Source organism: Electrona antarctica (genome assembly GCF_951216825.1).
Source record: "Electrona antarctica genome assembly, chromosome: 3".
Classification (NCBI taxonomy): domain Eukaryota; kingdom Metazoa; phylum Chordata; class Actinopteri; order Myctophiformes; family Myctophidae; genus Electrona; species Electrona antarctica.
In genome coordinates this window covers 53,020,853-53,044,279 of record NC_136808.1, presented here as the reverse complement: position 1 = coordinate 53,044,279, position 23,427 = coordinate 53,020,853, and the positions used below count along the sequence as shown (strand labels likewise).

At 48.8% G+C, this 23,427-nt stretch overlaps 1 protein-coding gene across 1 annotated transcript in view; it reads left to right on the top strand.

The window, feature by feature from the left end:
* Positions 1-23,427, top strand: part of LOC306920850 (PH domain leucine-rich repeat-containing protein phosphatase 2-like) — a 93,387-nt gene that overhangs the window by 53,018 nt on the left and 16,942 nt on the right. Inside the window, exons 7-10 of the mRNA XM_079497786.1 lie at positions 1,638-1,666; positions 16,724-16,870; positions 19,110-19,340; positions 22,773-22,975. Of these exons, the coding sequence (XP_079353912.1) occupies positions 1,638-1,666; positions 16,724-16,870; positions 19,110-19,340; positions 22,773-22,975 (610 nt within the window). The remainder of the gene's footprint in view (positions 1-1,637; positions 1,667-16,723; positions 16,871-19,109; positions 19,341-22,772; positions 22,976-23,427) is intronic.

Here is a 23,427-nt window from a genome sequence, read left to right as displayed (position 1 = left end):
TACAGGGGCCTGGCGGCCTCCTCAACCTGCCCAGGTAAACATCCCTGCTAACTCCCCTACAGGGGCCTGGCGGCCTCCTCAACCTGCCCAGGTAAACATCCCTGCTAACTCCCCTACAGGGGCCTGGAGGCCTCCTCAACCTGCCCAGGTAAACATCCTGTTAACTCCCCTACAGGGGCCTGGAGGCCTCCTCAACCTGCCCAGGTAAACATCCTGTTAACTCCCCTACAGGGGCCTGGCGGCCTCCTCAACCTGCCCAGGTAAACATCCTGTTAACTCCCCTACAGGGGCCTGGCGGCCTCCTCAACCTGCCCAGGTAAACATCCTGTTAACTCCCCTACAGGGGCCTGGCGGCCTCCTCAACCTGCCCAGGTAAACATCCTGTTAACTCCCCTACAGGGGCCTGGCGGCCTCCTCAACCTGCCCAGGTAAACATCCTGTTAACTCCCCTACAGGGGCCTGGAGGCCTCCTCAACCTACCCAGGTAAACATCCTGTTAACTCCCCTACAGGGGCCTGGAGGCCTCCTCAACCTGCCCAGGTAAACATCCTGTTAACTCCCCTACAGGGGCCTGGCGGCCTCCTCAACCTGCCCAGGTAAACATCCTGTTAACTCCCCTACAGGGGCCTGGCGGCCTCCTCAACCTGCCCAGGTAAACATCCTGTTAACTCCCCTACAGGGGCCTGGCGGCCTCCTCAACCTGCCCAGGTAAACATCCTGTTAACTCCCCTACAGGGGCCTGGCGGCCTCCTCAACCTGCCCAGGTAAACATCCTGTTAACTCCCCTACAGGGGCCTGGAGGCCTCCTCAACCTACCCAGGTAAACATCCCTGTTAACTCCTACCTACAGGGGCCTGGCGGCCTCCTCAACCTACCCAGGTAAACATCCTGTTAACTCCCCTACAGGGGCCTGGCGGCCTCCTCAACCTGCCCAGGTAAACATCCTGTTAACTCCCCTACAGGGGCCTGGCGGCCTCCTCAACCTGCCCAGGTAAACATCCTGTTAACTCCCCTACAGGGGCCTGGAGGCCTCCTCAACCTACCCAGGTAAACATCCCTGTTAACTCCTACCTACAGGGGCCTGGCGGCCTCCTCAACCTACCCAGGTAAACATCCTGTTAACTCCCCTACAGGGGCCTGGCGGCCTCCTCAACCTGCCCAGGTAAACATCCTGTTAACTCCCCTACAGGGGCCTGGCGGCCTCCTCAACCTGCCCAGGTAAACATCCTGTTAACTGCCCTACAGGGGCCTGGCGGCCTCCTCAACCTGCCCAGGTAAACATCCTGTTAACTCTCCTACAGGGGCCTGGCGGCCTCCTCAACCTGCCCAGGTAAACATCCTGTTAACTCCCCTACAGGGGCCTGGCGGCCTCCTCAACCTGCCCAGGTAAACATCCTGTTAACTCCCCTACAGGGGCCTGGCGGCCTCCTCAACCTGCCCAGGTAAACATCCTGTTAACTCCCCTACAGGGGCCTGGCGGCCTCCTCAACCTGCCCAGGTAAACATCCTGTTAACTCCCCTACAGGGGCCTGGCGGCCTCCTCAACCTGCCCAGGTAAACATCCTGTTAACTCTCCTACAGGGGCCTGGCGGCCTCCTCAACCTGCCCAGGTAAACATCCTGTTAACTCCCCTACAGGGGCCTGGCGGCCTCCTCAACCTACCCAGGTAAACATCCCTGTTAACTCATTTTCAAGGACGCCCTGATTAAAGCAGGTACAACAAAGTATCAATTGCTATTGCAATAATACAAACATGTGGTGCATGCAGATAACAGTAGAGGGCTACATAAAGCAGTCTATCTGGAGTATAAAAGGTGAAGGCGGTCTCTCCTGACTCACTGTTCATACGTGGTAGTCTAATATGTGCCTGTGAGCGTGTTTCATATCCAGTAACATTCAAGCGAAGACAAATACAAACAATGGAAGGTTGCCACACAAGGCCTTATTGTTAAGACTGAGTAGTGTTCTGAACTCAAATGCAACCACTCAAGAGACAGGAAGACTATTAAGCAGTTTAATGTCCAAATAAAGCAGGATAATGACAATGTATAGATATATATATAAATCCATATAAATACATAAATACTCTATAGTATAAATAGGTAGATATGTATCTATGAGGATATATATAATATAAAACTATACTTAGGGGAAATCCAAGAGAGTAGTCGAAGACGAGCTTGTAGATCGGCAGCCAAACAGACAGTCCAGAACAAAGGGGTGACGAAATCCAGGAGTGGCACGGCAGATTGACAGGTCTGGAGGATGAGAGAAACAAATTAGCTAAACAGCTAATACTGCAGCTAAAACACAAGAACAGCTCTACAGAGTACGAACAGCAACTGAGTAGAGAGCAACTATACTTGCCAGGCGTTTCTATGGGAAGATCTGGCGAGGAGTGGGGGGAAGGCAGGGTTTTTGAAGACTCTGGTGATCATGTAGAATGGAAACAGGTGTGCAGTGCCACACCCAGGCAGCTCGTCAGAGGGGAAGGGGAACACAGAGGTGGACCTGACTAGGTGGAAGAGTGATGACGGCGCAGTGGGTTGTGCCCAGGAACACCAGAAGTGGAAGGTGGAGGTGGAGGGTTCGAACCTGGGTTCGAAACCGTAACAGGACCCCCCCCTCTACGGGAGCCCCCTGGCGACCTGCCAGGCTCATCAGGATGGTCTCGGTAGAACTGGCGCAGAAGCTCGGGGTCCATGATGAGTTTCCGGGAAACCCAACTGCGCTCCTCCAGCCCATACCCCTCCCAGTCGACGAGGTATTGGAATCCACGACCCCGGCGGCGCACCCTGAGGAGCCGCCGCACCGTCCATTGAGGATGCCCATCGACCATCTGTGGGGGTGGGGGGGTAGGGGGTGGAGGTGTCAAGGGGCATGAGGAGACGGGCTTTATCTTGGAGACGTGGAAAACTGGATGGACCCGCTGCATGGAGGAGGGGAGTCGGAGGCGCACTGCAACCGGATTGACAATGTGCTCAATAGGGAATGGTCCTAGAAACCGGGGCGCCAGCTTCCGGGACTCCACCTGCAGCGGAAGGTCAGGGGATGAGAGATACACCTGCTGACCCACTCTGTACTGCGGGGCCTTGGTGCGCCGACGGTTGGCTCCCCGGCAAGCACGGGTGTTGGACCTCAGTAGAGCTGCATGGACAGTCTTCCACACCTTGCGACTACGTCGAAGATGGGCTTGAACCGAAGGGACTGCAACCTCAGTCTCCTGGGCCGGAAACAGGGGAGGCTGGTACCCCAGGTAGCACTCAAAGGGTGACATACCGGTGGCAGCACTGACGTGGGTGTTCAATGAGTATTCAACCCAGGGCAGATCCTTACTCCAGGAGGACGGATGGAGAGCAGAGGCGCAACGGAGGGCCCCCTCCAGACTCTGATTGGCCCGCTCTGCTTGTCCGTTTGACTGGGGGTGATATCCAGAGGAGAGGCTGATGGTGGCACCGATGCCCTTACAGAAAGCCCTCCAGGCCTGGGAGGTGAACTGGGGACCACGGTCACTGACGATGTCCGCTGGGAGTCCATGAAGGCGGTAAACGTGTTCCATCAGTAACTCCGCCGTCTCCTTGGAAGAAGGGAGCTTAGGGAGGGCTACAAGGTGCACAGCCTTGGAGAAACGGTCTACCACCGTGAGGATAACGGTGTTGCCCATGGAGGGGGGAAGACCGGTGACGAAATCCAAAGCGATATGCGACCAAGGACGACCAGGGACAGGAAGGGGATGTAAGAGACCAGCAGGGGACTGATGGGATGACTTGCCTCGAGCGCACACCGTGCAGGCGGTGACAAAACTCCGGACATCTGCCGCCAAAGTGGGCCACCAGAACCGCCGGCGTACGAAGGAGAGGGTGCGGTTGACTCCTGGATGACAAGCCACCCGGCTGGCATGGCACCACTGGAGGACCTGGGATCGGGCAGCATCAGGAACGTACAGTCGGTTAGGGGGTCCAGTTCCTGGGTCAGGTTGCGTGCGCTGAGCTCTCCTGACCGCTGCCTCCAGACTAGTGGTGATCACTCCAATCACTTGGGAAGCGGGGAGAATGGTGTCCGGGGTAATGGGGACTCTCTCCGCTGAGTGAATCCGAGACAGTGCGTCAGCCTTAGCGTTCTTGGAACCTGGCCGGTACGTCAGAGTGAAGTTGAACCGGCCGAGGAATAGGGCCCAGCGTGCCTGCCGAGAGTTCAGCCGCCTGGCCGACCGGATGTAAGTGAGATTCTTGTGGTCGGACCAGACAGTGCTGGGATGCTCTGCACCCTCCAACCAGTGGCGCCACTCCTCGAAGGCCTCCACAACAGCCAGGAGCTCCCTGTTGCCGATGTCGTAATTCTCCTCAGCCGGGGTGAACCGGCGAGACAAGAAAGCACAGGGATGCAGTTTCTCATCTGAGTCAGACTGTTGTGAGAGAACTGCCCCAATGCCAGTGTCAGAGGCATCCACCTCCACTACGAAGGGCTTAGAGGGATCAGGGTGGAGCAGGATGGGTGCAGATATGAATCGCCTCTTAAGGGCGTCGAAGGCGGCGCTGGCTGCAGATGTCCAGGCAAAAGGACGCAGAGGCGACGTAAGAGCAGTGAGGGGGGCTGCCACCTTGCTGTAGCCTCGAATGAAGCAACGATAAAAGTTTGAAAAGCCCAAAAAACTCTGTAGCTGCTTCCTGTTGGCCGGTTGAGGCCACTCAACAACAGTCTGGACCTTCCGTGGGTCCGGCCGAGTCTGTCCACCCTCTATGATGAATCCCAGAAACTCCACTGAGGGAGCATGGAAGGTGCACTTCTCGGCCTTGATGAAGAGGCGGTTCTCCAGGAGGCGCTGGATGACTTGACGGACGTGTTGGACGTGTTCCTCAGCACTCCTGGAGAAAATCAGGATGTCGTCGAGGTAGAGAACTACAAAGATATCCAGCATGTCCCTCAGTACATCGTTCATCAATGCTTGAAAAACTCCAGGGGCGTTGGTAAGGCCGAAAGGCATGACGAGATATTCATAATGCCCCCGCGGAGTCTTGAACGCAGTCTTGAACTCATCCCCCTCACGTATCCGAACGAGATGGTAGGCATTCCGGAGGTCCAACTTCGTGAAGACGGTAGCACCCTGCAGGGGTTCGAAGTTGGAACTGATGAGGGGGAGAGGGTACTTGTTCTTGACCGTGATCTTGTTAAGTTCTCTGTAGTCGATACACGGCCTGAGGTCTCCGCCCTTCTTCTTGACAAAGAAGAAGCCAGCTGCCATCGGGGACCGAGAAGGACGGATGAGACCCTCAGCCAAACATTCAGAGATGTATTTGTCCATGGCTCCCTTCTCAGGGAGTGACAAATTGTACAGCCGACTGGCGGGATAGGCTGCGTCCGGAAGGAGATCAATGCCGCAATCGTAAGGACGATGGGGAGGGAGGGAACGGGCTCGGTCTTTACTGAACGCCTCACCAAGGTCATGGTAAGCGGATGGAACAGTAGACAAGTCAGGAGGAGAGGGAGTTTCAGAAGGAGGCCCTGGGGTGGAGGAAGTTGCAGCACGGAGACACCGGGCATAGCAGGTGGTGCTCCAACTGAGGATGCGGCCTCTACCGTAGTCCACATGGGGGACATGCAACTCCAACCAGGGTCGGCCTAAGATGAGAGGAGTGCCAGGGGACGGTAACACATGGAAACGGATCTCCTCGACATGGTTGCCGGACAAGGTCATCTTGAGGAGTTGAGTCTGGTGTGTAATAAGGCCAATCCTGTGTCCATCCAGAGCAAAAGCAGGGATGGGTTCAATCAGGGCGATGAGGGGAATGTTAGCCTCACAGGCCAATTGGTGGTCAATGAAACTCTCATCGGCGCCAGAGTCAATGAGGGTGCTGACTGAGAGTGTCCCTCCATGCCAGGAGAGATTGGCCTCAAACTTGGCAGGGCTAACGGATGAGGGGGAACGAGAGACTCGGCTCACCTGGAGTCCCCTGGTCTCCGATGAGCCTAATCTTTTGACAGCCTAGGACAGCTGTCCCTTGAGTGGCCCCTCTGCCCACAATACATGCAGAGGCCGCGGGTCCTGCGGTGTTCCTTCTCCGCAGCAGACAGACGCATTCTGCCCACCTCCATTGGCTCTGCACCTGGGACAGAGTCTGAAACGAATGTCTCGTAGGAACAAGAGGTACTGCTGTTCTGAATGGGGGTCAAGCGGGAGGAGCCTTGATGTGCCTTGGTCTTCTTGCGCTCACGGAGACGTTCGTCGACATCAATGGCAAGACTGATGAGCTTATTGAGGTCGGTGGGCTTGTCTCTAACAAGCTCGTCTTTCAGTGCCTCCGTGAGACCCTCTCTAAAGATGCAGCGCAGCGTAGAATCGGCCCACCTTGTGCTGGCCGCAAGCGTGCGGAACTCGATTGCATAAGCGGCAACAGTGCGGGAGCCCTGCTTGATATGTAGCAGCTGGGATCCTACATCTTGACCAGCGACGGGGTGGTCAAACACTCTCTCGAACTCCTCCTCGAAGTTGGCATAGTTGTGCCTTGCCCCCAGGTTGGAGCTCAAGAAAGACTGGACCCAACGAAGTGCCTCACCGGTGGTGTGGGTGGCAATGTAGGCTACCTTGGCTGCGTCAGTAGAGAACATGCTGGGCTGCAGGTCAAAGACAAAGTCGCACTGCAACATTCACAGTCGCACTGCAACTGTGAATGACCCATCGAAAGGCTGGGGGCTAGCCAGATTAGGCTCCCGGCCAGGCTGGGCAACAGGCCCAAGAGTGGGAGGTGAGATAGCAGCGGAAGATACTTGAACTGACTGGGCTGGTGGGGCTGCGGCACACAGAGCAGCTAACTGGTCGCACATGTTCTTCATCTGGGTTAGTAGTGACTGCTGTTCGCTGGCTACTTGTTGCAGCTGTTGTGACTGGGTCTGCTGCTCACTAGCCATGCCCTGCATCATAGTAGAGGCCTGACGAAGCAACCGGGCGTGGTCAGCAAGCACAAAGTCTTGGCGCTGGATAGCAGCCATAGTGTTAAGAGAAGGCTCAGTAGAAGAGGCCTGCTCTGGAGTCTGACCTCCTGAGGGTGCTGAGTTCATGTTGGCCAGATCTTCTGTTAAGACTGAGTAGTGTTCTGAACTCAAATGCAACCACTCAAGAGACAGGAAGACTATTAAGCAGTTTAATGTCCAAATAAAGCAGGATAATGACAATGTATAGATATATATATAAATACATATAAATACATAAATACTCTATAGTATAAATAGGTAGATATGTATCTATGAGGATATATATAATATAAAACTATACTTAGGGGAAATCCAAGAGAGTAGTCGAAGACGAGCTTGTAGATCGGCAGCCAAACAGACAGTCCAGAACAAAGGGGTGACGAAATCCAGGAGTGGCACGGCAGATTGACAGGTCTGGAGGATGAGAGAAACAAATTAGCTAAACAGCTAATACTGCAGCTAAAACACAAGAACAGCTCTACAGAGTACGAACAGCAACTGAGTAGAGAGCAACTATACTTGCCAGGCGTTTCTATGGGAAGATCTGGCGAGGAGTGGGGGGAAGGCAGGGTTTTTGAAGACTCTGGTGATCATGTAGAATGGAAACAGGTGTGCAGTGCCACACCCAGGCAGCTCGTCAGAGGGGAAGGGGAACACAGAGGTGGACCTGACTAGGTGGAAGAGTGATGACGGCGCAGTGGGTTGTGCCCAGGAACACCAGAAGTGGAAGGTGGAGGTGGAGGGTTCGAACCTGGGTTCGAAACCGTAACACTTATAAACTCGGTGTGGGGGTCCCTGGGGTGTCCCCGGAACCCGCGAGCCGCCCTGTGTCCGAAACGGTTGAGAAATGACATAGTTAATGTGTGGGGGTCCCTGGGGGTCCCCGGAACATCCAGACCTCCAGGAACGTGCCCAGGGGGCCGGGTTGGTTCCGGCAAGCCACCCGCGTCTGAAACGGTTGAGAAATGACAGAGTTACCGTGTGGGGGTCCCCAGGGAGTCCCTCTACGGTACGGTACTGTACTGTACTGTACTGACACATCCGAAATCACGTAATGGCTGCTAAAAACTTAGCTTCTGAGCTTCCCATCATGCACCTGTGCACAGTGTGAAGCTCAACAGCGCAACTTTGCCACCTGTTTTTGATTGATTGATTGATTGATTGGAAAATGTATTAACAGTTTGCAGAATTACAGTACATTTCAAGCACAAACTCAATTCAAAGGCTGTTAACTGTGAGTGGACGACCCAATTAAGCATTACACTTGTTTCCAATAGGGTCCACAATGTTCAATTCATCAAAAACATTTACAGGAACAGGAATTCATCATAAAGGAGGTAAAAAGGGAAAAGAAACATGTACAGTGAGGGAAAAAAAGGGGTGGGCGGTGGGGGGGATTCACGTTCAGCTCCGTTCATTTGTTTTTTTTCCTTGGAGGAGCTGCGTTGGGTCCCCAAGTCGGCTCCGTGGCCGTACCTTGAGTTGGCTGTGTGGCCGTGACCGTCTCTTGTGTTGTCCTTGCGTTGGGTCCCCAAGTCGGCTCAGTGGCCATACCTTGAGTTGGCTGTGTGGCCGCGACCGTCACTTGTGTTGTCCTTGCGTCCGTGTTTGAGGGATTCCGATTTTACAGGGGCCAGTTTCGAATTGCAGCCGTCCGTAGGTGCCCTTTGAGAGCGGTTTTGAAGGAGTCAAGGAATTCGCATGTCTTAATGACTGTTGGTAGGGCGTTCCACATTTTGGTGGCATAGGAGCGAAAATAATTTAATCCCTTGTTTGTGCCGAATCTGGGTTGTACATGGTTCGTTGCACTCCCTCTGGTGTTGTGGGTGTGGACTTCGTTAACATTAAGGAAGTATCTAGACAGGTACATGGGTATCTTGGTGGTGTATCGAATCTTGTGGACCAGACCCATTGCAAGATGCTGTACTCTGTCGTCGACCCTAAGCCATTCCAGCCTGTCGAAGTGGGCAGGGGTGAGGTGGGTTCGGGGGGCGAGGTCAAGTAGGAGCCTGACCAGTTTGTTTTGGGAAGTCTGGAGCCTGGTTTTAAGGGCCTTTGAGGTGCTGTGGTACTCTAAACATACATACATACATACATACATACATACATACATACATACATGCATACATACATACATACATACATACATACATACATACATACATACATACATACATACATACATACATACATACATACATACATACATACATACATGTGCGACTGTGACTCAAGAGGTAGAGCCCAATGATCCATGGGTCGGCGGTTCGAATCCCGGGTCCTCCTGTCTACATGTCGAAGTGTCCTTGGGCAAGACACTGAACCCCAAATTGCTCCCGATGTACTGGTTGGTACCTTGTATGGCTTCCGTCGCCATGTATGAATGTGTGTGTGAATGGGTGAATGTAATGCACAATCTATGTAAAGCGCCTTGGATAAAGGCGCTATATAAATGCACCATTTATACATACATACATACGAAGGGACACACATTGCTGTTCCTTGGAGTGGCTGCACCGCTCCAAAGATTACAAAAACAATGATGTTGCTATACTGTACACAACAACAACTAGCCCAAAATGGGTTCCCGTCTTGAAAGGTAAAACAATCTCAAAGGGGTACGCATCCTAAATGGGTTGGATGCATATAAGAATGCCATGATTTAGAATGTTACAGTTGTTTTCTGAACTGTAGAAAACCGCACTGCAACAAATTTAGTTTTTTTCCCTCTTGAAAATAAAGCTTTGTATGATTCAGAAATGTGCACAATAATACATAGCCTAATTAAAAATTCTATGTCATTCCCCGGGGGTACAGTACAGTACAGTACAGTACTGTACTGTACTGGCACACCCAAAATCATATATATAGAGTGAATATGTGCGTGTGTGTTTGTGTGTGTGTTAGGTTGCGCACAGGTGGTGAAAAACAACCATGCTGTTTTCGTGCTCAGACGCACCCACCCAGCCAGCCACCCAGCCACCCACACACATAGGTCCGTAAGGGAGTGGTTGCACCACTCAAACAAATGAGAAAAAGAACAGAAAAAAAGCTTCTCTGCCAGATCTGAGAAACCTTAGCATTGCCTTGTCTTGTACATGAAGTCAATCAAGGTGCAATTGTGATTGATGTTGTGCACATTGCGGGAAAAAGAGAGAGAAATATGGTCTGACATGGAAACACCTCGCCACTTGAGGTATACACATGGCTGAGGGAAGTAGGGGTGCTGGGGGGGCTGTAGCACCCCCTCCACCCAGGCACAGCCCCCCCTCGAACAGGAGAGAAAGAAAAAAAAAAAGAGATTTAAATATGCTGTATCACAGTATTGGCACCTTATCCTGGTTAATTGCCTGTGTCAGTTCGTTCATATATAACTTGCGTGTGGAGAGGGAAAGTAAAGGCCACGTTTGCGCGTGAAAATGCGCGTGCATGATGCGCGTGCACGCACATTTTTGCGGCGCGCGCTATGCGCGCGCACCCCCAGGTACACGTTCAGCTCCTGCTAGTGTAAAGTACTTCCCGCGGGCCTGGGTATAGACAGACTAGCAACAGGCCTGTAGCCCAACACTCAGTGGGCTGTCTACCTGGTTGGCACAGTTCTGTGTCATGCAGTAGGCAGGTGCAGCGGGGCGCTTGTCCGCTGAATGGTACTGCAGGCTGTTAGTGGTACTGGCTGCTAGTTCTGTGTCATGCAGTAGGCCAGGTGCAGCGGGGCGCTTGTCCGCTGAATGGTACTGGCTGTTAGTGGTACTGGCTGCTAGTTCTGTGTCATGCAGTAGGCCAGGTGCAGCGGGGCGCTTGTCCGCTGAATGGTACTGGCTGTTAGTGGTACTGGCTGCTAGTTCTGTGTCATGCAGTAGGCAGGTGCAGCGGGGCGCTTGTCCGCTGAATGGTACTGCAGGCTGTTAGTGGTACTGCAGGCTGCTAGTTCTGTGTCATGCAGTAGGCAGGTGCAGTGGGGCGCTTGTCCGCTGAACGGTACTGGCTGTTAGTGGTACTGGCTGCTAGTTCTGTGTCATGCAGTAGGCCAGGTGCAGCGGGGCGCTTGTCCGCTGAATGGTACTGGCTGTTAGTGGTACTGGCTGCTAGTTCTGTGTCATGCAGTAGGCAGGCTGTTAGTGGTACTGGCTGCTAGTTCTGTGTCATGCAGTAGGCATGGTGCAGTGGGGCGCTTGTCCGCTGACTGGTACTGGCTGTTAGTGGTACTGGCTGCTAGTTCTGTGTCATGCAGTAGGCAGGCGCAGCGGGGCGCTTGTCCGCTGAATGGTACTGGCTGTTAGTGGTACTGGCTGCTAGTTCTGTGTCATGCAGTAGGCAGGTTGCAGCGGGGCGCTTGTCCGCTGAACGGTACTGGCTGTTAGTGGTACTGGCTGCTAGTTCTGTGTCATGCAGTAGACAGGCGCAGCGGGGCGCTTGTCCGCTGAACGGTACTGGCTGTTAGTGGTACTGGCTGCTAGTTCTGTGTCATGCAGTAGGCGGGTGCAGCGGGGAGCTGGTCCGCTGAATGGTACTGGCTCAAGAGTTACTACGCAAGGAGTTATTGTGACTGATGTTTAGCAGACGGCAGAAGAAGGCACTGAATCATGGGCTAGCATGGAAATTAGGAGAAGTACTCGTACCTCAGTTGACCCTGATGAAGGCCCATGCAGGCCGAAACGCGTTGGTCGTGTTTTTAAACCCTTGTTTTTAATATTTAAACTAATCAATGAAATAAAGGATTTTTCTACTTCTACTGGACAGAGCTGCCTTGGACCCTCTTTTAAGTTCGCCACCTTATACTTCCACAGTGACATTGACTCAAGGTATAGAACTTTTTAAGAACTCTTGTGCTTTGCTATATGAAACCCTCTCCAAAGAGCACCTGTCAACAGTTCTCTCTACATATAAAGGACCCACGTAGCGCTTCTTAGTTTCTTTTTTTTTCTGGTACTCGTACCTCACTTGAGTATTTCCATTTTTCAGCACTTTACATTTCTACTCCACTACACCTCTGAGGCAAAACAAATTAAATACTTTACTACTACTTATATATTTACATTGTTATTACAAAACTACATTAACAAATTAATCCCTATTGCTATTATACACTTCGGCTACTCAAAAATCTACAAGCAACATGTCACATGTTGTGAGCTTATAGATCGGCTATTTTAGAAAAGATTTCAGTCAGGACAACTCATGAATGGATGAAATATATATTGAATATAAAACTAGCGATATATTTATTATGGTTTTGGCGATGAATTGGATCTGCTTTTTAGGCACTGATCAAGCGCATCAGTCCCAACCATAGGGACTCCGAATCCGTACCTAAAGGTGGAGGAGGGTGAGCAGCAAAGTTTAAGCAGACAGCAGCGCAGCAGAATCAGTGTGTGCAGCAGCAAGCAAGCAGGATGAGCAGTGCAAACGTTCCAGTTTAAATAGGCGGAATGAAGATGGAATGAGTGTGTGATTGGATGAGTGAATCATGTGATGCTGAGGCGGCCCAATGAACGGCCGGCAGCGACTGCTCTGAGTTTCCTGACTGAACTTGCTTTGTGCATGTCTGTGACAGGCGCAACGCTCATTTTTCACTTAAATATATTTTTGTACTTTTACTCTCAAGTACAGGCCTATTACTTGTCTTAACCCATTTTGGGCGGGAACCCCTTTTGGTGTTTTAAACATTGTTATAATTTAGCTATTGAAAAATAGCAGATCTACAAGCTCATAGCGCGCCACCGAGTGGCGCGCTACGAGCTTGTAGGTCTGCTATTTTTGAAAAATTGTGAAATTATTTATTTCAGAAAACTGGAGGATTTAGAAGATTTTTTTTTAAATTTCGAGGTCAGGCCTAAATGGGTTAAGTATTTCTTCCACCACTTCCACATATCCTACCAAACTAGCACCAGGCCTGTAGTCCAATACTCAAGCCCCTGCCACTGGACAACAAACCCATGTAGTGTACAGTACACCCACTAATATCAGGCTTTTGTCTTCCGTGGGAAAGGTTACAATTGGCATTCATTCCCAGGACAAATAACCAGTAGTCACTGGTATGTACTGGCTCTGCACATTTTTGGACTTTCCGTTGCGATGCTGTGAGAGAGCTTCTCCTGAGGAAACAAAGACAGTAAGACACCAATGGCTTTGCAGCGCGAGTATATCACTATTTTGTGGCAGAGATTTCTTTGTGATGTCGCATGTGACGCACCAGGAAAGCAAGTTTTCCTGAGGACTATACTATACAAGTAAGACGCGTAAACGCGGGAAGCGAACGAAGCTGTTGTGGCAGTCACACACACACACACACACACACACAGACATCTGTATCCTTCCAATTTCAGTTCGTATTGGTTTGCTCCCAATCTTTTGCCCTCTGGTGGCGGGCGGGTGGTGTTACAGCGTGACACACAGACACACACACACACACAGACAGTTTTGGCCATCTTCTATAGTTAGTGCTCACTTCGTTCGCAATAAGGAATGTACTACGGTGTACAACAAAGACTGCAGCAGCAAAATGTAGAAAATAGAAATCAGATTCATTGATTGATTTCTCGCAAGATGAACCACTGTGTCACTGACGTAATAGTGACACACATTTGAGTTTCAGAAGCAAGTGAAAAAGAAAGAGCTACCAGCTACTCTAGAGAAAGAGCTACCAGCGACTCTAGAGAAAGAGCTACCAGCGACTCTAGAGAAAGAGCTACCAGCTACTCTAGAGAAAGAGCTACCAGCTACTCTAGAGAAAGAGCTACCAGCTACTCTAGAGAAAGAGCTACCAGCTACTCTAGAGAAAGAGCTACCAGCTACTCTAGAGAAAGAGCTACCAGCGACTCTAGAGAAAGAGCTACCAGCTACTCTAGAGAAAGAGCTACCAGCGACTCTAGAGAAAGAGCTACCAGCGACTCTAGAGAAAGAGCTACCAGCTACTCTAGAGAAGAGCTACCAGCTACTCTAGAGAAAGAGCTACCAGCTACTCTAGAGAAAGAGCTACCAGCTACTCTAGAGAAAGAGCTACCAGCTACTCTAGAGAAAGGGGCTCTAAAGGGGCACAGATGAAACAAAGATATCTCATAACTTACAAGGTAAGACAAGAGAAAAGAAAGAGCTACCAGCTACTCTAGAGAAAGGGGCTCTAAAGAGCTACCAGCTACTCTAGAGAAAGGGGCTCTAAAGAGCTACCAGCTACTCTAGAGAAAGGGTCTCTAAAAGAAAGAGCTACCAGCTACTCTAGAGAAAGGGGCTCTAAAGAGCTACCAGCTACTCTAGAGAAAGGGGCTCTAAAGAGCTACCAGCTACTCTAGAGAAAGGGGCTCTAAAGAGCTACCAGCTACTCTAGAGAAAGGGTCTCTAAAAGAAAGAGCTACCAGCTACTCTAGAGAAAGGGGCTCTAAAGAGCTACCAGCTACTCTAGAGAAAGGGGCTCTAAAGAGCTACCAGCTACTCTAGAGAAAGGGGCTCTAAAGAGCTACCAGCTACTCTAGAGAAAGGGGCTCTAAAAGAAAGAGCTACCAGCTACTCTAGAGAAAGGGGCTCTAAAGAGCTACCAGCTACTCTAGAGAAAGGGGCTCTAAAGGGGCACAGATGAAACAAAGATATCTCATAACTTACAAGGTAAGACAAGATGCTGACACCAGGGCTCCACCGGGCACGTCAGCGTCACGTCAGCGTCGCGTCACCGTCAGGGAATGTTCCCTTTTTAATCAATGAAGGGTGGCTCCACTGCCCGCGTTGACGGAGACGCGACGCGTGCATTAAAATTGAACCGGTGCGTTTTTTGACGCACGCGACGGAGACACAACGCGTCCGGTGGAGCCCTGGCGTGACACTGACACAGCCTAAATTGTAGGGTTGGATCAAGTGAAAAACCACACATTTTGTATGAACCTATTTTGAAATAGTTTGTTGCTCATACAGTGTTTATTCTCAGGTGTCAGCTGCAAATATTGTCCGTTCACAGACATCTGACATACAGCATAGGGGTGGCGGTGGCTCAGGGGTAGAGTGCCTGGATGGCAACCGCGAAGTGTCCTTGAGCAAGACACTGAACCCCTAATTGCTCCCGATGTGCTAGTTGGTGCCTTGCATGGTTTCCGCTGCCATCGGTGTATGAATGTGTGTGTGAATGGGTGAATGTAATGCACAATCTATGTAAAGCGCCTTGGATAAAGGCGCTATATAAAATGCACCATTTTAGCATACAGTATAACATGCTACAGCATGTTCACACATCTGTGAAAGCCTTCCATCTGACTGGGTTGTGATGAATGAAGTGATGCATGGTGGTGAATGGAAGGGACAGGAGGACACGGCATCACACAGGCGTCGTCTGTGTAGCCCATGTGGTCACATGTGCTGCCAGCAACAGCGATGGCTGCCGCCATGAGTCACAACGCATGCTAGAGCTAAGACCAAAACAAACACCCTGTATCTAAAAATACAATCAAGAAGGCAGCTGGAAGGAGGCTGAGGACGGCAGAGGCAAGAAATAATATACTGTTATATGTGCACTGGCATTTAAAGGAGCATTCAGTGATTTGGGTAATTTGGAAAAAACCCCGGTCCACCCTGGTAACAAGATGTGCTCATGCACACGCTCTACAGTGAGGGAAGTACAACAGACCAACAGCACGTGCACCAAGGCCCGCCCCACTCGATCATGATTGGAGGAAGGCCCCTCTCATCCTGATTGGATGAAGGCTTTGCCACCCAAAGCCCAAACCGAAACTAGGGTTTTTTGACCCCAGGGGCTCACTGGGGACAGGGAGGAACTCCTTATATGGTCAGCACACTTTATAGTAGGGAGGATTATCCAAAAAATAAGAAAAAATAAGTGATATTTGAATTAAGTGAAATCACTGAATATACCTTTAAATTAGTATGCCTCTTTAGGAAACCAATATTACTTATTTCAGGAACAAACATTGCCACATACCGAGTTTTCCCGAGATAAAATCTTCCAAAGCATAATTAGCATATCCAGGCTAATCAAAAAAAAACAAGTCTACTGTATTTGTAGTGATTTGATGGGACCTAGAGGTACAGTAAATCACCTCTATCTTCTCAGGATGGGACATGATGATGATGATACGTTTCTGCTTTAAATGTACCATAATAATTCCATGTTATACACATGGGTTTCTTCTAGTACTTAACCTCACATCAGCTCAACTGAAAACTATGATCCTGGGTAGAACAAACTATGATCCTGGGTAGAACAAACTATGATCCTGGGTAGAACAAACTATGATCCTGGGTAGAACAAACTAACAATTAGTGCAACTGTTGTACCCAGTGGCTCACCTACTGCAGGGGTTCTCAACGTTTTTGGGAATGCTTTGGCCATGTCTCGTGAACCCCTGTGTCATCCAGGCACCCTAATAATGCTAAAGTACCCCTCCAGACATGTTTTAAAGTTTGTAAAATGTGTACGATCAATAATATTACGCTATTAATATATTATTTTACCACATGAAAAGTAAAATTCTCTGAAAAGGTGCTATGATAACCTTTCTTTCTTTCTTTCTTTGGGGCGGTGGTGGCTCAGGGGTAGAGTGGCCGAATAGTAACCGCAAGGTTGCCAGTTCGAACCTGTCCTCCCCCAGAGTTAGTGTCGAAGTGTCCTTGAGCAAGACACTGAACCCCTAATTGCTCCTGATGTGCTGGTTGGTGCTTGCATGTATGAATGGGTGAATGTAATGCCCAATCTATGTAAAGCGCCTTGGATAAAGGTGCTATATAAATGCACCATTTCTTCTTTTCATGGCAGGTTCTCCCAGCTGAAGAGCCTAAACCTGTCACATAACCGTCTGGGTGTGTTCCCTGAGTCAGTGTGTGAGATTCGGACCTTGATGGAACTCAACCTCTCCTGCAATGGTCTCCACACAGTCCCCGTGCAGATAGGCAACCTGCAAAGGTGCAGCACACCAACATGCACACTCACTCAAAATATTAGGTCCACTGTGTGTGTCCATCCACATTTTTAAAACTGTTCATTAAGATTAGTTTCTTTTCACTGGTCATATCCTTACTGCCGAAGCCTTTTTTTAATTACCCCTATTCTACTTTATTTTATGACTTTTAGTTGTTGATTTACCTATATGGACATTGCACAAATCAGGTGGTAAGAGATTATACGTGACACAAGTACAGTAGGTGAAACTTGTGTCAGTGAAAATACAGTGAAAGTGAGACTGTAAATAGAATAATAAGCGATGACATTTGTTTTCCTCCAAATGTAGTTTTAAAGCTGATAGTAATCATTATTATAAATTATTTGCTCAACAACAGGTGTCTCACTGTCTCTATTAAAGCTGATAGTAATCATTATTATAAATTGTTTGCTCAACGACAGGTGTCTCACTGTCTCTCTAATAAAGTCAATGTTCAGATAGGTAGGGATTAGCCACCCAGGAGTCTAATAAAGTAAATGTTCAGATAGGTAGGGATTAGCCACCCAGGAGTCTAATAGAGTAAATGTTCAGATAGGTAGGGATTAGCCACCCAGGAGTCTAATAGAGTAAATGTTCAGATAGGTAGGGATTAGCCACCCAGGAGTCTAATAAAGTAAATGTTCAGATAGGTAGGGATTAGACACCCAGGAGTCTAATAGAGTAAATGTTCAGATAGGTAGGGATTAGCCACCCAGGAGTCTAATAAAGTAAATGTTCAGATAGGTAGGGATTATAGCCACCCAGGAGTCTAATAAAGTAAATGTTCAGATAGGTAGGGATTATAGCCACCCAGGAGAGAGAACTCATGGATACACTATAGGGTAGACAAGTGATGACACAAAGAATTGAGCAGACATAATTGTAACTTGATTACTTTATTTATTTTCTATGTATTAACCCATTCAGACCTGAGATCAGATTCTAAAAATGTCTTCTACATCCTGACAGTTTTCTGAAAAAGCTATTATATGTTTCTATGTCAGTCGTTCTTCGACTTTTTAAAAATAGCAGACCTACAAACTTGTAGCGCGCCACTCGGTGGCGTGCTATGAGCTTGTAGATCTGCTATTTTTCAATAGCTAAAGCATAACATAATGCTAACACCAAAAGGGGTTCCCTGTTACTGAACAGAGTACATATCATAATCAGAATAGATTTTGCTGTAGTGACAAGGAGGGAACAGTCTATTATAAATTATGTTCTGCTCATTTATGGTTTGCCTTTTCATTTCAGTGAACATATGATGTACAGTATATTAAAACTGTTATGCTATTTGTAATGTCACACATAGATTTATTTATTTTTTATTTAAAAAAAAATCCCATTCAGAAATCATTGCATTCATGACCTACATTAATGTAGTCTGCATATTCAATGGAGTCAGTGAAATGTGTAAAGTTCAGCTGTTTCATTATGTAACCACATTAAATCATCTCAGCATCTAATCTAGGCCACTTTCAATGCCGCCACCACACTGCATGCATAGTGGAATATGCAATAAATTAATGTCATTTCACATCCATAAGCAGATATTTGAACCTTTTTATTGAATTCTGAGCAGCAAATAAAAATAGAAATAAAAGGTTGGCTAGCTCACTGGTTCTCAATGTTAGGTCTGGGGACCACCAGGTGTCCAAATAGACCCACATGGGTCTGTAACTCAAAGAGTGTACAAATGGACCACTGAGTTATTTTACAGTGCAGATTGAGGTTCCAGTAGTTTAAACCATTTTGGGCGGGAACCCCTTTTGGTGTTATAAACATTAAACATTGTGTTATAATTTAGCTATTGAAAAATAGCAGATCTACAAGCTCATAGCGCGCCACCGAGTGGCGCGCTATGAGCTTGTAGGTCTGCTATTTTCGAAAAAATCGAAGAACGACTGACATAGAAACATAGCTTTTTCAGAAAACTGTCAGGATGTAAACATTTTTAGAATCACAAGACATTTTTAGAATCTGATCTCAGGTCAAAATGGGTTAACTCTCCGAGTTACAGACCCGTAACGGTCCATAATGGACCGCTGGTGGTCCCCGGACCCAACATTGAGAAACAGTCAGCGGTGTAATATGTAATAAATGAATGCAATCTCACATTATCCACAAGCAGAACCTTTTATGGAATTCTGAGCAGCAGTGGCCCGAATGAAACAAACAAATGAATATAGTCGGCTATAGCCTTTTCTGTCTGTGTCTTTTAAGCCTACAGACCCTCGCTCTGGATGGAAATCACTTGAGCTCCCTGCCTGAGGAACTGGGAGGCCTGTCTCAGCTCAACAGCCTGGGGCTGTCCTTCAATAACTTCCCCCACATCCCTGCCGTGCTGGAGGGCCTGAGCGGGGTGGACAAGCTGGCCCTGGCTGGCAACAGGGTGGAGAGTCTGGAGCTGGGCACCTTGGCTCGAATGAGCCACCTGAAGAACGTCGACCTACGGTAAAACACACACACACACACACACACACACACACACACACACACACACACACACACACACACACAGTCACACACACACACACACACACACACACACACACACACACACACACACACACACAGTCTCACACACACACAGTCTCACACACACACACACACACACACACACACACACACACACACACACACACACACACACACACACAGTCTCACACACACACAGTCTCACACACACACACACACACACACACACACACACACACACACACACACACACACACACACACACACACACACACACACACACAGTCACACACACACACACACACACAGTCTCACACACACACAGTCTCACACACACACACACACACACACAGTCTCACACACACACAGTCTCACACACACACACACACACACACACACACACACACACACACACACACACAGTCACACACACACACACACACACACACACACACACAGTCTCACACACACAGTCTCACACACACACACACACACACACACAGTCACACACACACACACACACACACACACACACAGTATCACACACACACAGTCTCACACACACACACACACACACACACACACACACACACACACACACACACACACACACAGTCCCACACACACACACACACAGTCTCACACACACATAGTCTCACACACACACACACACACACTCACACACACACACACACCTTTTCACCTATAATGACATACCAAAAATAGCGATTGATTATTCATTGACTATTTATTAAATTGTTTTGTTTTTATAATTGATTAAATCATTAGTTTAACTGTTGTACCCCTAGAGCTCTCTATGTCTCTCTGCTTGCTCTCTCTGATGCTCAGACTGTCTGTCTGTCTGTCTGTCTGTCTGTCTGTCTGTCTGTCTGTCTGTCTGTCTGTCTGTCTGTCTTCCTCAGCAGTCAGTGCATGCATAATGTAGTATCAATCCACAATAGTGATGAAATGAGAGAGCCCTCCCCATGACTCCACCGTGGAGACTTGGGTTCAGGGGACAGGGGTAAAGTTCCTGCCCTCCACCGTGGAGACTGGGGGACAGGGGACAGGGATAAAGTTCCTGCCCTCCACCATGGAGACTGGGGTTCAGGGGACAGGGGTAAAGTTCCTGCCCTCCACCGTGGAGACTGGGGGACAGGGGACAGGGATAAAGTTCCTGCCCTCCAGCGTGGAGACTGGGGTTCAGGGGACAGGGGGCAGGGGTAAAGTTCCTCCACTGTGGAGACTGGGGTTCAGGGGACAGGGGACAGGGGTAAAGTTCCTGCCCTCCAGCGTGGAGACTGGGGTTCAGGGGACAGGGGACAGGGGTAAAGTTCCTGCCCTCCACCGTGGAGACTGGGGTTCAGGGGACAGGGGACAGGGGTAAAGTTCCTGCCCTCCACCGTGGAGACTGGGGTTCAGGGGACAGGGGTAAAGTTCCTGCCCTCCAGCGTGGAGACTGGGGTTCAGGGGACAGGGGACAGGGGTAAAGTTCCTGCCCTCCACCGTGGAGACTGGGGGACAGGGGTAAAGTTCCTGCCCTCCAGCGTGGAGACTGGGGTTCAGGGGACAGGGGACAGGGGTAAAGTTCCTGCCCTCCAGCGTGGAGACTGGGGTTCAGGGGACAGGGGTAAAGTTCCTGCCCTCCACCGTGGAGACGGTGGAGTATAACTTGCTGGAATGGCAATGGGAGAGACAGTTTTCACATGCCCTCCTTGGCAGAAAAAGTTCTGTTATTGCCTGATAAGCAGCAGTTATAACTGTACATTTTCAGGTGCGTTGTTTGATCTGCTCCTAGTTGTGTGATGTCATCACTCATCACTTCCAATTTCTCTTGTATCATGTATGATTTATCTCTCCTGATTGGATAAAATAGTTTTCCCGACCTGAAATATGATTTTCTGTTTATTAAACCGTTTAGTAACGAAAGAACTGGACAGATGGGAAGAACACTGTTACTGGACAAACACTCTCTGATTACTGTCAGAATTTAGAGCTATTTAAGAAAAGAAAATATCACTTAAGGAATCCCCTTTTCTGTCCAAATAAATCAGTTAGATTTAGAGATGAAAACTGTAGTAGGCCTATTTGTCTTTTTTCCCCCCCATAGTATAACATTACGCTTAAAACACCAAATGGGGTACCCGCCCAAAATGGGTTAACCCGTTTAGGACTGAGGCTGATTCTAAAAACGCCTTCTAAATCCTGACCTTAAGTTTCCTGAAAATCTTCAAATATGTATTAAAAAATGACTAAACATTTATGTTGCTATATAGTACTGTACACATACTGTACCAAAATGGGTTCCCGTCCTGAAGGGTAGGGTTACAAAAAGGGGTTCCCCCCTGTAATGGGTTTTTAACCCATTTAGAGTTAAAATTAAAAACATTCACTTTGAAAGAATATATATTCAAGAGATTTGCGCCACATTTTTACGATTTTTCAAAAATAGCAGACCTACAAGCTCATAGCGCGCCACTCGGTGGCGCGCTATGAGCTTGTAGATCTGATATTTTTCAATAGCTAAATTATAACATAATGTTTAAAACACCAAAGGGGGGTCCCCCCCTGTAATGGGTTTTAAAACTGACATTGTCGCCGGTTTAAACTTTAGCCATTATTCATTTCTCCCTGTCCGTACCATCCCAGCCAGTTCTGCCTCAGAAGCCTGAGACTCAGAGCTTCATTGACTTGTGGCCGCCAGGCTGGATTTATAGGTCAGCTCAGTGGAGTTGTGTTGGATTAAATGGCTGCCTCATAAAAAGCAGCCAGTTCTGTTCTGTTTAGACTAGAGGGAGTGGGAGGAAGAAGTGATGAAGCTGGATCTCATCTGCCTGTGAAATCAGTGAACCTTTACATAAACGCACATCAGCTTGTATGAGAGAATGAGCATCAGTTACTTTGTGTTAATGAATATTCAATATAAACAAAAAATCAGACCTGTCTGAACTGAGTGGTACTGTACTGTACTGTACTGTACTGTACTGTACTGTACTGTACTGTACTGTACTGTACTGTACTGTACTGTACCTCCTCCCTGGCCTGTGTGTGCGTGTGCGTGTATGTGTTAGGCTGCGCAACAGTGACACTTGGTGGTGGTCAAGAAACGCTATTTCCGTGCTTGGACGGACACGTGGACACGTACACATAGGGACACACATTGCTGTCTATAGGAGTGGCTAGCACCACTCAAAAATATTGTTGCTAATACTGTATATATCAGTGGTTCACAAACATTTTCATGTGTGCGAGCCTGCTGATCCAAGCGATAAACGCAGGCGCTGTAACTCGTGTCGCACCCCTTCTGAAAAGCCCAGCAGTCTCTCTACGAGTCGCAGAATCGTACAACAAAATATGAATATTCCTGCCTGTCCTCTCCTCTCTCCTCTCGCTGCTCCGTTAACGCAGACTCAACGGGCTGCGCTGGGTGAGAAGCGAGACCCTGGCGACGGTGAACCAGGTGACCCAGCTAGACGTGAGGGACAACAGCCTGTCCTGCCTGGATCTCAGCCCCGTCTGCAGCCTGGAGAGCCTGCACTGCCAACGCAACCAACTGGGGACACTGACTCTCAGTGGGTTCACCCTGCGCATGCTTAACGCCAGCAGCAACCGTAAGGGAAATTAATTTTAGCTTGTTTGTATTTTGCCTTCTGCCCCCCTTGTGGCTTCAGGCCCTTTTTGCTCTACGGTTACATAAGGCTCGTATGAGTGGCTCAGATGCTTGGCTACCGATCTGTAATAAGGCAAGGCAAGTTTATTTGTATAGTACATTTCAGCACCAAGTTATTTAATGTGCTTTACATAAAACATTAAGCAGAAAAAAAACATTATAAGGGTGCAGCCACACCGAAGTTTAATTCTACCGATGAGGGCGGATTCCGCCAATGCTTTTCAATGGGAATGCAATTTGCAGAAATCCGCAAATTGCAACAAACTGCTCCGTTCCAATTGAAAAGCGTCATCGGAATTTGCCAGCATAGGTAACATTCCAGTTCGGTGTAACCACACCCTAACAGGACCTATCAATTCAGTAAACAATTTAAATACATTAAAAGGTTTAAAC